Source organism: Pyrus communis, chromosome 10, assembly GCF_963583255.1.
Source record: "Pyrus communis chromosome 10, drPyrComm1.1, whole genome shotgun sequence".
Taxonomy (NCBI): Eukaryota; Viridiplantae; Streptophyta; class Magnoliopsida; order Rosales; family Rosaceae; genus Pyrus; species Pyrus communis.
Window position 1 is genome coordinate 2,832,076 of NC_084812.1, and position 14,129 is coordinate 2,846,204.

General features: G+C 36.2%; 1 protein-coding gene across 1 annotated transcript; it reads left to right on the forward strand.

The window, feature by feature from the left end:
• The first annotated feature begins 7,374 nt into the window (after window positions 1-7,374).
• LOC137747612 (casein kinase 1-like protein HD16) lies at window positions 7,375-13,152 on the forward strand. Its single transcript, XM_068487751.1, has 19 exons — window positions 7,375-7,552; window positions 8,379-8,560; window positions 8,638-8,855; window positions 8,955-9,080; window positions 9,171-9,244; window positions 9,319-9,388; window positions 9,497-9,552; window positions 9,688-9,759; window positions 9,852-9,946; window positions 10,079-10,145; window positions 10,475-10,604; window positions 10,697-10,915; window positions 10,998-11,128; window positions 11,345-11,519; window positions 11,614-11,704; window positions 11,908-12,065; window positions 12,154-12,342; window positions 12,471-12,573; window positions 12,733-13,152. Exons 2-18 carry the CDS (start codon window positions 8,458-8,460, stop codon window positions 12,528-12,530), a joined length of 2,034 nt encoding a protein of 677 aa, XP_068343852.1. The 5' UTR covers window positions 7,375-7,552; window positions 8,379-8,457; the 3' UTR covers window positions 12,531-12,573; window positions 12,733-13,152.
• The last annotated feature ends 977 nt before the right edge of the window (window positions 13,153-14,129 follow it).

Consider the following 14,129-nt stretch of genomic DNA (forward strand, 5'->3'; position numbering starts at 1 on the left):
CCCCACATGTTGTCCAGCCCACCATGGCACCATGTTCCAGAAACCCCACACTCCCATATATAAATACACCACCACTATTTATCTCCGCAGCCTCCATCCCCTCTCAAGATCTCACAACCTCCTAACAGATCTTGGTCTAATCCCTCTTAGTTTCCTTAATTTTCCCCTACTTTCTTCTTAATTCATATTTCTCCGGTCGAAAAATGAACTCAATCAGATCCTGCGCCCTCCCAATCATCGGGTTCATGTTCATGGCCCTCCTCAGCCTCGGCTACGCCCAGGAGGCCCCAACTCCTTCTCCTACCAGCGACGGTAAGTACATCAGTTTCCTTGCAAAAGACTCAAAATTTCATATTTAAATTTGTTGGGTCGATCTAAAAATTTGAAAAGTTGCAGACTTTATGGGTTTTTTGTGATAATTTTGTCTAATTTTTCTGGGTTCGAATTCTTGCAGGCATGGCGATCGATCAGGGAATCGCTTACACGCTTATGATGGTGGCTCTTGCAATTACATACCTCCTGCACTGAGAGATGGATTGATTTTCTCAAATTTTTGGAGGAGAAAAACCCAAATCAGGAATCACTATGAGCGTTATTGTTGTATAGATTTATTGATCTGGTGATATTATAAAAATTCAAATTCTTTTTTTTTTTTTTTTAGTTTTTGTATGTATTTTTCTCCATATAGTTAGATGGAGAAATCTGCAGTTTGGTAGAAATATTTATATAATTTATTGTTAGCTCATAAATTTCTATGAATTATGGATCTCATTTTGTTCGGGTGGGGATTGGGCACTTGGAAACGAAAACTGAAATCAAAACACGAATCAAATCGAACCGTACTGAACGGTTTGATTTGACAATTTGAAATGGTTTCGGTTTTGAAATCGAACCAAATTGTAGAGAACAGTTTGGTTTTGGCTTTTGGCTTTTGAAAATCACACCGACACCGAACCACACCACAAATACTAATAAACATTTAATTAGATGTTCTTATGAGATGTCATGTTTTAATTGGTTGTTTGTTAGAGTTTCATACATTTGGTATCTACCAAACCACACTAGAATATCATCATTCATCATTTGCTGCATTATAAATTTTTTTGCAGTGTGGTTGGGTGCGGTTTTGAAGCTAAAACCAAAATGAAACCAAACGGTTTGGTTCGTTTTGATTTTAAGAAAAAAGTGTACATTTTTAAATATACATATATGCCTAAGATGCTCTTATTTTCTACGCAATACATTAATTAATGAACACATATAAACAATGAGTACATTGAGTGAGTATGTTTTGATAATCTATTTCCGTCTAAAATTAGGACAATATATGCACAAACCTGCAGCAAGCAAACTTGATGCAAACAAACATGCAACGGATAATCTATTTCCGTCTAAAATTAGGACAATATATGCACAAACCTGCAGCAAGCAAACTTGATGCAAACAAACATGCAACGCAAATGATGAATGATGATACTTTAGTGTGGTTGAGTAGATACTAAATGTATGGAATTCTAACAAACAAACAATTAAAACATAACATCTCATATGGACATCTAATTAATTGTTTATTAGTATTTACGTGCGATTCGATTTTGGTTCGGTTTTCAAAAGCCAAAACCAAAATCAAACCGATCCCTACAATGCAGTTCGGTTTCAAAATCGAAATTGTTTCAAAACCACAAAACCAAACTGTTCAGTGCAGTCCGATTTGGTTCGTGTTTCGGTTTCAGTTTTCGATTCCAAGTGCCCACCCCTAGTTGCTGCAGGTTTGTTTGTGCATATATTGTCCTAATTTTAGATGGAAATAGATTATCAAAACATCCTTACTCAATGTACTCATTGTTAACATGCATTCATTAATTAATGTATTGTGTAGAAAATGAGACCGTCTTATGCATAGATAGGTGTATATTTTAAAATGTACATTTCTTTCTTAAAAACTGAACTGAACCGAACCGAACCAAACGGTTTGGTTCTATTTCGGTTTTAGCTTCAAAATCGCATTTAACCAAATCGCAAAAAGTTTTGGTTTTGGTTTTACTCAAAACCGTACCGAACCAAACCATGTCCACCCCTATCTTAGTCTGCTGCGGCTTGCAAATTTTCTTATTTTTTATTTTCGCCAAGTTGTTGGTGAACCCAAAATTAGTTTTAAATGATTGAAAGTGCTTTTAAAATAAAGGCTTTTTGAATTTCAAAAATAGTTGAAGAGGGCTGTTTTTTTTTTTTAAAAAAAACGTTTTTAGGCTGCTTTTTTTTTAAAGAAAAACTAATAAAAATGGTTTTGAGTTTTAACGATAAGGACAAAATAAAGGGTAAAGTGAATAGTACCAAAATTAATTTTTTAGAGTAAATAATACCAGAAACTTTTCGTTAAAGCTTTCTTTTTTTAAAGCGTTTTTAGTTGTTTAAAAATATTTTTTAAGTTGATCGAGTTGGCTGACCACAAAAAATGGGCCTCAATATTCATACAATCAACCTCTTCGTAGTTCTCGATAATCGCTTTCGGCCTTGCTGGCCCATATCTCTACCTTTGTTAACTTGCAAACTATTAATTTCAGCCTATGTTTTTCTTTTGGCAAAATTGGCTAAAATCATGAAAATACAAATCTCAATTGTTGAAATAATCACGTCTTAAAATTTAGGGATATGTTGTCAATATTTAATAACTAAATTTGTTAATATTAGATTAATTCATCGGCAATAATTTATTTTTGACAAGTTATACGAGATAAGTAATTTGCAATAACTAACTCATAATCGAACTCATCACGTATATGTACGATACAACCTTTGCATTATTGGAAGTCAGAGACTCAGAGATAAGACCTCCTCCATTAGTGGCAATTTTTACTAATCCGTAATTTAGTGAGAGGAATTGAAGTCAGATCACATGCTTCCTTTCACAATTGGCATTCTTTACTAATCCGTTGCAATGTGATAAGGGAGAGTTGATTTGAGAAGGAGTTAAAATTTGATACATTCGCAAATGGTTACGGATAATTATACGTGTCATAAGTGGATAAAAAACACCATCATGTTGATTATTATTATTATTATTTGAACAAACAATATTATTTACACTAAGAGATGGGGTAGTCTAAGGCCATCTTTAACCGACTTGACCAAAGGACCATAGCGCTAAAAATAGCTCGAAATGACATAAAAATCGTATCCAATCGAGGGCTAGGCCAAAGGGCTTGTGGGCCCCATTAGGCCAAAACCCCCAAATCAAGCCAGCGGGCTGACCATTTCCAGCCAGCCAGCCTTCCAGCCCAGTCCTAAAGTGCATTTTGCCAACCCTCCAACGCCACAATGTCAAGCTTGATATTTTGCCAACCCTCCAGCTTAACCTATTTGAATGTCAACCATTACCTGGCGTCATCATGACGTTAGCTAGCGACACGTGTCACTCGAAATCTTATTCGAAAAATTATTGAGATTACATAAAGATAAGAAATCTGGAAAGTTACTCACGTTAGAGAAACGTGTTACTCGAAATCCTATCCAAAAAATTATTGAGATTATATAAAGATAAGAAATCCGGATTTTTATTCATTTGGCGACAAGTGACACTCAAAATATGTCTGAAAACCTTATTTTAATGTGGTAGTTTAATTTAATTAACCATATTAATTCAATTAAAATAATAAATTATGTTTGGCCTATGACTCTTTGGCTCCCTCGGTTATAGATGATTTTTTGTCAAATGACTATGTTTGGCCTATGATCCTTTAGCTCCCTTGATAATGGTTTAACACTGTTCATTAAAATGTAATTTATTGGGGATTATAGAGCTAAAGTGAGCCATTTAGCCCTTATTTGGTTGGAGATGACCTAAGCCTCACAATAGTTTATCAATAATGTGATTCAAATTCGTTTTTGATGATAATCAAATATAAGACAACAAATAAAACGTCATGTCAATTGTTGATTGAACAAAATGGTAAACTGAACAAACATTCGCACAATCCTAGACCACATACAAGATACAACCAAACTTATCACAAAACTGTGCAACTTATTTCATTAACTATAATTGAAAAGTTGGAAGCGCACTATCTATTATATTAAAAAATTGTATTTGAATTTTCTCTAGTCTAAAATTTATCATCCCGATTTAATAATTGTTGGAGGTTTGCTTCGTAAGACTGAATGGGAATAGATAGAAGACTTTGTTGCTAACGTCGGCAGAGGAACCATCATGGAAGCTAACTTTAGGGTGTTTACATGGGTCTCTATGGTTTAAGATGAGGAATGCAAGGATCTGATTCTTCAATGTGACTCTTGTGCTGCTGTCACTTGGATTTAACAAACTATTTTAGTTTGCACCCACTCTACAACCTTATAAAAGACTGTAAGAGCAAGTCTAGCGTGCTCTTTAGTCCGATGGACCGGCGATCCCAATTACCCAATTACTCCAGCAATTGGCTCTAGCCCATGTGGGAATTGGGCCTCAGGGGAAGCTCGATGGACAGGCCAGGCTGGAATCCATCGCCTGAGAGCCTGAGGCTCAAGTGATGAATGGCTGACGTCATCATGACGTTAGCCACAATATAAAATTAATAAAAATAAAAGATATTAATAAAAAATGTAAAAAATAAAAAAAATAAAAATAAAAAATCAGAATTTTTTTTTAAAAAAAAAATGATTTAATTTTTCTATAAATATGTTATCATTATCTTCCAACTTACACCATAATTTTATATTTTCTCAAATACTTTGGGTTGTAATTTCTTATTTAAAGACACGTGGTACAACGAAACCGATTAAAAATTATATCCCAAATTACAAATAAAATTATTTTTTTATTATTTTATAAAATAAAAAATACTAATATTTTATTGCATATTCCCATGGCTATTCAGTTTAGGAGTGGAGATGCAAAAGGCAGTTACTGTTCACTAGAGGCTATTCAATAGTGATTTGCCCTAGGGGGCCTTTGTAACGCTGAAGTTGCTCTAAAGAAGTTATCAAAATAAATTGGAGATGTGAAGTCATTCATACTTATAAGGTACGTTTGTTGCACCAGACTATCTCGAACTGGACTAGCTTCATAAACTAAGTTGGACTGACTTAGACTATACTAAGTTGGATTGTCTTAGTGAAGTGTTTGGTGTAGTATCGGACTAGAAAACAGGATAATTAACAAACTATAATATTATATTATTTAACACATTTCCAATAATATTTTATTATTAATTCAACATCTTCTTTTTTTTTTTTTTTTTTCCTAAAAATCTCTGCCCCTCTTAGGAAATTTCATTCCTCTTCTCTCTCTTTATCTCCGTCCCATCTCTCCTTTTCTTTATCTTTTTCTTGCAAAACCCAAGTCCTTCCCATCTTTCCTTTGAACTCTATAATCTATTCAACCAATCAATCATCATCTCTATCAATTATCTGACTGACTCCGTTGATTTTTCCAATTTCTTGATTTTCTTTTTTCGGCGAGTTGGTCAAAGTGTCGATTGAGAAAGAAAGAAGCTTTGAGCATTATTTGAAACAAAGAAAAGGGGTTTTTAGAGATGGGTAGAAGAAGAAAGCAAAGCCCAGGGGTTTTTTGGAATTTTTTTTGTTCATCCCCAAAGCTAGCCATCTGGGATTTTTTTTGGGAAAAAAGAAGAACAAGCACCGTCAACTGCTGGCCAAGGTGACGACGTCGTAGAAGAAAAAGGAAGCCCAAGGATTGGATGTCATTGTTTAGCAAGCAAAAGCTGGGGTCTGAATCTCGGCCTCAATTTTCTTTTAGTCCCGCTTAATACTAAGCGAAAGTATGAGGCTAGATAATGGGGTTTAGTGAAGTGAGGAGGGCCTCATAGTCGAGGCGAGTCCCATTTATTGTAGTCCAAGACTTTATCAAACCTAAGATAATAATCCCGATTAAGACAGTCAAAGTCAATCCCTCCTAAGGACAAACAAACGCACCCATAAAAAAAAAAAAACCTCAGCTAACCACATAGATGACTCATGACTTGGTCTTCGCGTTTTTTGTTTCTCCTCCGGTCCTACCATTGTTACTAATTTTTTGGGATGTGCTATCCACACACATCCCAAATTACTTCTCAAACATCTCTTGTTCATTTCTATCCGTTGATTTTCTTCAAATCATTCGATCTGACGCCCGAAAATTAGAAGGGTGTGTGAGAAGTAACATGGGGTGGGTAGATATCACACCCCAATTTTTTTTAGTTTTTGATATTATTGGGGGGAACCTTCCGAGAGCTGTCCCTGCCTAGTTTTTTATTTTTTATTGGGCTTTGCCTTCCTCCGTACCAAAAAAATAAAAATAAACAATATGTATGCAATTTTATGAATGACGTTGCATTCAACAAATGTAAATAATGAATTTACCGATCATAATTGAGATTGGGACAATTAAATTTTATGAAAATAATACGTCTTTAAAACGATTGTAGGATCATAAATAAATTTCCAAAATTTTCTATTTTTCACTTTTTAATTTTTCAAAAACTTTCTAAACTTAAAAGAAAAACTTAAGAAATAAATGGGTCAATTATGGAGAGGAAGGTAAATGGGAAGACTCCACATCTTTCTTATGGTCGTTTTGGAACTCTAATACTTAAGTATAAAATTATGTGGTTCAAACTTTTCCGTTCTATCTTACATTATAATTTTTTTTTTCGATAATGTTGTTTTGATAATTACCATTCAATATTATGATTTGGTGATATTTTTCTTCATTTGTAATTGAACGGTTTTAAGTTCAAATCTCGTACATGGCAAATTCGATACCAAATTAGGTTGCGCATCATGTAGCTTAGCCGAACTCATTCCCTTTCTTAATGTAAAATATATCATCGTATTAAAAAAAAAATGTTGTTTGATAATTTTCAATATAAATCCTATAGACTTAATTCTAAACTTTATATGCATAAGAAAATGCATATGCCTCTATAACGCAATGTCAAAAAATAATAATGTATATATTTATCATGCGAGTTTAATTCTTACCCATTTTTTGCCCCAAACAACCAACAAAATCGACACGATTAAAGCATCAATAAAGACGCACGTGATTTTTTTTGGTTTGGTAAAATACACGAGTTAAAACTTGGTATTATAAAAATCTTTTTGGATATTTTTTAAATAAAATACTTTTTTCAAAAAATCTTTTGTAACCGGTCCAAATTGAATTAACCCACTACTAATATTTGCTGACCTCAGCACCTGCCCGGCTGCCCCACCTGAAACAAAAATCTAAAAACTTACAGTACTTGAAGGCAGCCACGATTCAGTACTCACGTACACGATAGGGCCTCTGCTCCACCAATACATTCGCTCCACGTCTTCCCTTGCGGTATCGCACGCACCAGCTCGCTTACACCGTCTTTCCCATGCGGATACACCTCTCTCTCTCTACCCTCTCTCTCTACACATTCAGACCCACCTAAGTCACCCACCGTCAAATTCTTTGATAGCCTCTCTTCCATGAAACAAACCCCATTTTGTTAAATCCTCCATTTTTTTCTTCATTTTTCATCGGAAGAATCCTATTGGGTTCTCGAATTCATGAGCTTTTTATCAAAAGGTACGTGTTTGTTCGATAAAGTTCGATACTTTCCTGTGTATTGCCATTTGGGTATGCCGTAAATTTGCCTTTGATTCTGATTGTTTTGATGTTTTTGCGATTGCAGTGCATCGGTTTGTGTGAATCTGTATGTGGGTGTTCTTGTTTTTGTATTTTGATTTTCTGGGAATTTTGTGCTTGCTGTGTTTGCATGGCTTTTTGGATTCATCTAACTGGTGGGTGGAAAATTTGAGATGGGTTTGATTGATTTGAGCTGAAAGCTTTCCGAATAAGCCGGTTTTCGGGTTAAAAGTTTGCGCTTTTGTGTGATGTTTGTGGTTTATGGATTAGATGTTTAGGATTTCAGTGATGATTTTACTTTTTGGTGATAGATTTATATGTCGTTCTGTTTGAATGAATGATTGGGATATAAGACTGTTCGGTTGAACTTTGAACTTGTGGGTAATCGGGATTTTGGCCAGATGAAGATCAATGATGTTGTAGCTTTTGGAAATTAATGTAATTGTGCTTGGGTGCTAATGTAGCTGTAGTTGTGTTGAGTAAAGTTTTGAATGTCTATTATGTTTGTGATGGACATCAACTTGCAATGCCAGGACTTTTAAACCAAATTTTGTTTCTGCGATATATAATGGTTCAGTTAAAACGTGTTGCTGCTATGAAAATTCACGTGTCATTGGAATCATTATGCATTTATGAGTTATAGATCTTGTTTTCACTTGTATGTCGTTGAATGATGTTACTAATATGAATATGTGTCAATTTAAATTTTGTACGGTGAGTATCTGAAGTCAAGAGAAAATCTGATTTATCGTCTTTTGTTTGTTAGGTTGAATCTAAGGCTTTAATTTTTCAACATTCTTTTGGGGCTGGAGAAGGAAAGTAGAGATTATTTGCATGAATATAGAATGCCAGATTTAAGAAGTGGAGTTCGACGTTCAAAGAGGATCAATTATGTCCAGGAAGATCCTGCTGTTCTAGTTCCAGCTGTGCGGCCTGGTGCTGGAAAAGGTAATAGCTTCAACATTCTATTCTTGATATCTTCTGAAAAATTCATTTAACCCCGTGCTTTCTTTGTTCAAGTGCAGTTCTGACTGGTAAAGGTAGGGGTAGAGGGTCTAGAGCCCTGAATCAAGGTAAGAATTCCAAGCTATTTGGTGCTGGAGTTGGTGGCCAAGGGCATACAGGTTTGGGTTTTCCAGAAAGAGAATTAGCGCCGGTTCACGACGAGTTGGTAGATCAGAAAGGTGCACAGAAATTGGTTGCTATGGAGGATGAAGGAAGCACTAGTCCACTTCCGGACAGAGTAATTTTATGACCTTTCTGATTAGCTTTATGTATATTACTATAGAAGCGTTGTTCATTTAATATAGTATATAATTCCTATAAATTTTGTATTTTTCAGGTACAGGTTGGCAAATCTCCCATGTACAAGCTAGACAGAAAGTTGGGGAAAGGGGGTTTTGGACAAGTTTATGTGGGAAGAAGGATGACTGGCGGCTTAGGGTGCTCTGGGGCTGATGCCTATGAGGTTTCATAGTTGCAGTGCATCTCTAGTATACCTGTGTAAATTCTCTGAGGAAGTTGTGTGATACTAATGGTCATTTCCTGTTCATTGTAGGTTGCTCTGAAGCTTGAAAGTAAAAATGGTAAAGGTTGCAGCCACGGCCCTCCTTATGAGTGGCAAGTATACAGGTAGTGCAATATTTCATCCTTATTTTAGTTAAACTCTAATCTGTGTATCCTGACCATTGTTTTTACGATAACAGTACTCTTAATGGATGCTATGGGCTTCCCCTCGTCCATTACAAAGGTCAACAGGGAGAGTACTATATCCTAGTGAGTATCTTGTCTATCCATATTTGTTTCCTTGGAAGGTTTTCCAAATGTTGGAAATATTGTGAATACTTTCCATTCATGAATAATTATTCCTCAATATGAATACAGGTCATGGATATGCTAGGGCCAAGTTTATGGGATGTTTGGAATTCTCGCAATCAGTTGTAAGAAATCATATTGTTCTCTTCTGTTTTTATGCTCCAAGTTTCAGAGTCAGTATTCTGAAAATTATGCCCCTTCAGTTTATGGGCTATATTTAACACTTTGGTCTTGCGTTTCTGTTTTTGTTTTCTCCAAAGGCTGCCTGAAGAGATGGTTGCTTGTATAGCGGTGGAGGCAATCTCTATTCTGCAGCAGCTTCACACTAGAGGGTACCTTGATATTAATTAGTTTCTCCGTCTTTCCTTTTCTTTTAATTTTTTCTGTCGCATACGTTGTTCATGGTTAATGATTTTCGCTGCAGTTTTGTGCATGGGGATGTTAAGCCCGAAAACTTTTTACTTGGTCTACCTGGAACACCTAATGAGAAGAAGTTATATCTTGTTGATCTTGGTTTGGGTATGTGTTCTTTGTTAGACAAGTATTGGGAAAAGAAAAACTCTTAGACCACAGTTGAATGTGCTTCTGTGTATTCATGTCATGGGAATTTTGAACAACTTGTGACTATTCTTGTATGTTTTTCTTCCTCAGCTTCCAGATGGAGAGATGGGTCTTCTGGACGTCATGTTGATTATGACCAAAAACCTGATGTTTTCAGGTAACTACAACCTTGACCATGGTGTGTGCGTTGGATGGTCAGTTACAAGATGGTTAGGAGGGATTGAGGGGAGAAATAAAAATTGTTATCTTTTAAGTATCATTAGAAAAACAATTGCTTTAAAGGGGTTTTATTAGATTTGGAAGTGAATATAATCTAAGAAGCATTTCAGAAAATAGGACAATTGACTGATTGCACATGTCACTTAATTGTAGTAACGAGCATTATTTCAGTTTGATCATTGGATTACAAGTCCTTTAGAAGAATTTTCCTTATCTGAAATTCACTCATGATCCGAAATGGCCTAATGTATCTGATATCTTTAAAAGGGGAACTGTACGTTATGCAAGTGTACACGCTCATTTAGGAAGGACAGGGAGCCGAAGGGATGACCTTGAATCGTTAGCTTATACCCTAATATTTCTCCTTAGAGGAAAGCTTCCCTGGCAAGGCTACAATGTAAGTTCATTTGGTATTTCACTATGCATTACCATTCCAGCTGGATGGCCTATTTCTGTTTACAAATGCTAACCTGGAGTTTGGGGCTGCAGGGAGAGAACAAAGGTTTTCTTGTTTGCAAGAAGAAGATGGCAACTTCTGCTGAGACACTATGCAGCTTATGCCCTCCCCCTTTTCAACAGTTTCTTGAGATGGTTACCAATATGAAATTCGATGAAGAACCAAATTACTTAAAGCTTATTTCCCTTTTTGATAACAGCATTGGCACAATTGCCTCTCTGCGACCTATCAGAACTGATGGAGCTGCAAAGGTGGTTGCTCATGTTATAATCTGTTGATAAATTTTAAGTTTCTGGCCAGTTCAATTATTTATTGAATTTTTATGCAATGTAGGCGGGTCAAAAAAGAGGAAGATTGCCTGTTGACTCGGTAGATGATGAGCAACCTAAGAAAAAAGTTCGCCAAGGTAGTCCAGCTACTCAGTGGATCTCGGTCTATAATACCAGATCATCAATGAAACAAAGGTAGTTTCTGTGAAGGGAACATAAATCCCTTTCAGGTTTGCTTACTTTATTTATCATCGGCAAGGTAGAGAAGCCTTGACAATGTCTCGCCAATCACCCATCCTAAATCCCTGTTTCCCAGTTCACCTTTAATCTAAATTCTTTTTGTTGTTACTTTATTCTTGGCTTTACATTCTTGTTCCTGTATCAGCGAGTAACAAGAAGGCTTCTCTGCAGGTATCACTACAATGTTTTGGATCAAAGACTGGACCAGCACATTGATAAAGGAAAGGAAGATGGTTTGTATATTAGTTGTGTCGCTTCATCTGCAAATATGTGGGCTATCGTCATGGATGCTGGGACTGGCTTCACATCCCAAGTTTATGAACGATCATCTATTTTCTTGCACAAGGTAGCTATTCTTGAAAGTACTTCCCATCAAGTTTCACTTTGACATTTAATTATTTTCTGTTCCAGAAAGTTGATGATTTCTTATTGTCCACCAGGAATGGATAATGGAACAATGGGACAAGAACTACTATATTACCTCACTTGCTGGCGCATTAAATGGCAGTGCTCTGGTGGTAATGTCCCAAGGTAAGTGAAACTAGTTTACCAAGCTTCTTATTGTCTTTGGCAATGTGGCTGGGGCTTGGTTTCTGCAGTGCAGTCACTTATCTTTGCCCCTACCTTCAGCATTGATCTGCAGGATATATCTCATCGAATTGTCATTCTGACTTGGTTGAGCTGTTCTTTTCTAATAGCTAATTCCTAATTTTTTCGCTGTCTTACCATTGCAGGTGTGCCTTATACTCAACAATCCTACAAAGTCAGTGATGTGTTCCCTTTCAAATGGATTAATAAGAAGTGGAAAGAAGGTTTCTCTGTTACCTCCATGACTACTGCAGGTAGCAGATGGGGTATAGTCATGTCCCGAAATGCAGGTTATTCTAGTCAGGTATACCAATTTAAAACTCCGGTTGTAATGTTCTGTTTCAGGTGAAACAGTGCAGAAGCTAACTGCGTCCTATGCACTGTCTTGCTAGGTTGTCGAACTTGATTTCCTGTATCCCAGTGAAGGAATCCATAGAAGATGGGAGAACGGATATCGGATTACCTCCACTGCGGCTACGGAGGATCAAGCTGCATTCATACTTAGTTTACCCAAGAAGAAATCACCAGATGTGGCTCAAGAAACTCTACGGACATCGATTTTTCCAACTTACCAAGTGAAGGTACATTTTAATTGCTGAGATATATCCAATTGGGGGAGAGTGGGTGTTGCCCGCCTAATAGAATTAAATTACCTTAGATGCATGATTTTTTTCTGTGGTGGATTTACTGTTTATTTTCGCTGTGGCAGGAAAAATGGTTAAAGAATCTCTACATTGCATCTATCTGCTACGGGAGAACGGTGTCTTGAGGATCAGGTTCGGTGAAAAGCTGCATGATGATGTTAAATGCAGGTATAATATGATGCTTTTAGATCCCGTGTTAGTTCAGTAAACTTCTTCTAAGTTGTGGGCTCGAACCTCGGACTCAAATCACCTCCATCCAGTTTTTTAAGTATTATTTCGATAAGCAATAAGCTGTTAACATTTTCTCGGTAAACTGGGATTTTACAGCGACACCAAGGCGGCATTATGTACTTCTCGGCGGATGGCTGATTGCACCTTTTGTCTAGCCTTCCCGACGATACAGAAAGTTCTGTACCATGTAGAGGAGGCAAAAATGCTTTCATGGAGAACGTATGAGTAGAGGCACTAAAATGTACCGGCATTCGTGCTTATCGGAGGTAGTTCAAAGACGTAGAAGTTTGTACTCTTGGTATGTTGTATTTTGGTTGTAGAAGGGATGCAATTCTCCAAGTTGAAGGCAAAAAAAAACATAACCTCTTGGGGGAGAGTTCAAGTTTAAGAAAAAAAGAAACTCTTGGAAGGCATTTGGGACACAAGTGTGTCACCCTCCCAAAAGTATGTGTGTAAAGGAATTGTAATATTTATTATAAAACAAAAGTAATGAAAATTGAAAAATTGACTCATCCATCGATTGAGATTTTGCTTTTCCAGTTTCCAATGGGGTTCCTCATGTGCTACTTAGGGCATTGCTATACACATTTATTTTATTTTTCACTCTTTTAATTTCTACTGATTGAATGAATTGAAGAAGATTAATGGTAAAAAAAATTAATAAGAATGTGTAGGAAATAAAATAGGTGTGTAAAGAACACTTTCTTATTTACTAATACTTTTGGGTGGTGCATGTTTCATTGATTCCTTACGTTGACGATTTTGCAAAGAGAGGTTTCACCCCCCCTTTTTTTTTTTTTTTTTTTTTGTAAAAAGATTCTGATATGGGGATGTCTTTTGTGATCTTTAAGCTAATTACGTATTGTCATGTCTAAATTTTAATTAAAATCTACATAATTCGAATTACGTGACGCTCTTGTCCTAAATGTCTAATCCCTAATGCCGCCATTAGAGTGGTATGCGGTATGCTGATGTAGATAATTTTGTCTCTTGATACAAGATGAGACAACCCTCTGAACACCCTTATGGGGTTAGTCTAGTGGTGAGAATGGATATAGAAATAGATAGGAGTATGCTAAGTTCAGGTTTCGAAACCTCTAATTTTTGAAAAAAAAACCTTGTCTATGTTATGATCCACCCACATGATAAGTGCATGATCCTTACGATGAGATGATTACGATCCACCTCATCCGGATTACAGTTTAATAAACACATGTTAATTACTTTATTCTTCTAGATGAAGCATTTGGTTGGTCCTGAAATCTTCAGCAAACTGAGCTATGAGCTTTTCTATTAGCCATCCAGGGTGGACTATTTGAGTCACAAATCGCATTATGTCGAAGATAAATGATCCTTCTCACTTCATTTTTCTATTGAGTGCTTTGTAAATCAAAATGAGACAAGTTTGATGCATTCCAGTTCAATTCTTGCCGTTCTTTTGGAATGATCCTTTATATAGGCAAAAGTCACGAACAAACAGCTACAATCTTACG

Excerpts from the sequence above, each read along its gene's own strand:
- LOC137747612 (XM_068487751.1), top strand. The coding sequence starts at position 8,458 with ATGCCAGATTTAAGAAGTGGAGTTCGACGTTCAAAGAGGATCAATTAT. Across the intron at positions 9,947-10,078 it reads TCTTGTTGATCTTGGTTTGG|CTTCCAGATGGAGAGATGGG; the intron begins GTATGTGTTCTT and ends TTTCTTCCTCAG. Across the intron at positions 11,520-11,613 it reads CATCTATTTTCTTGCACAAG|GAATGGATAATGGAACAATG; the intron begins GTAGCTATTCTT and ends ATTGTCCACCAG.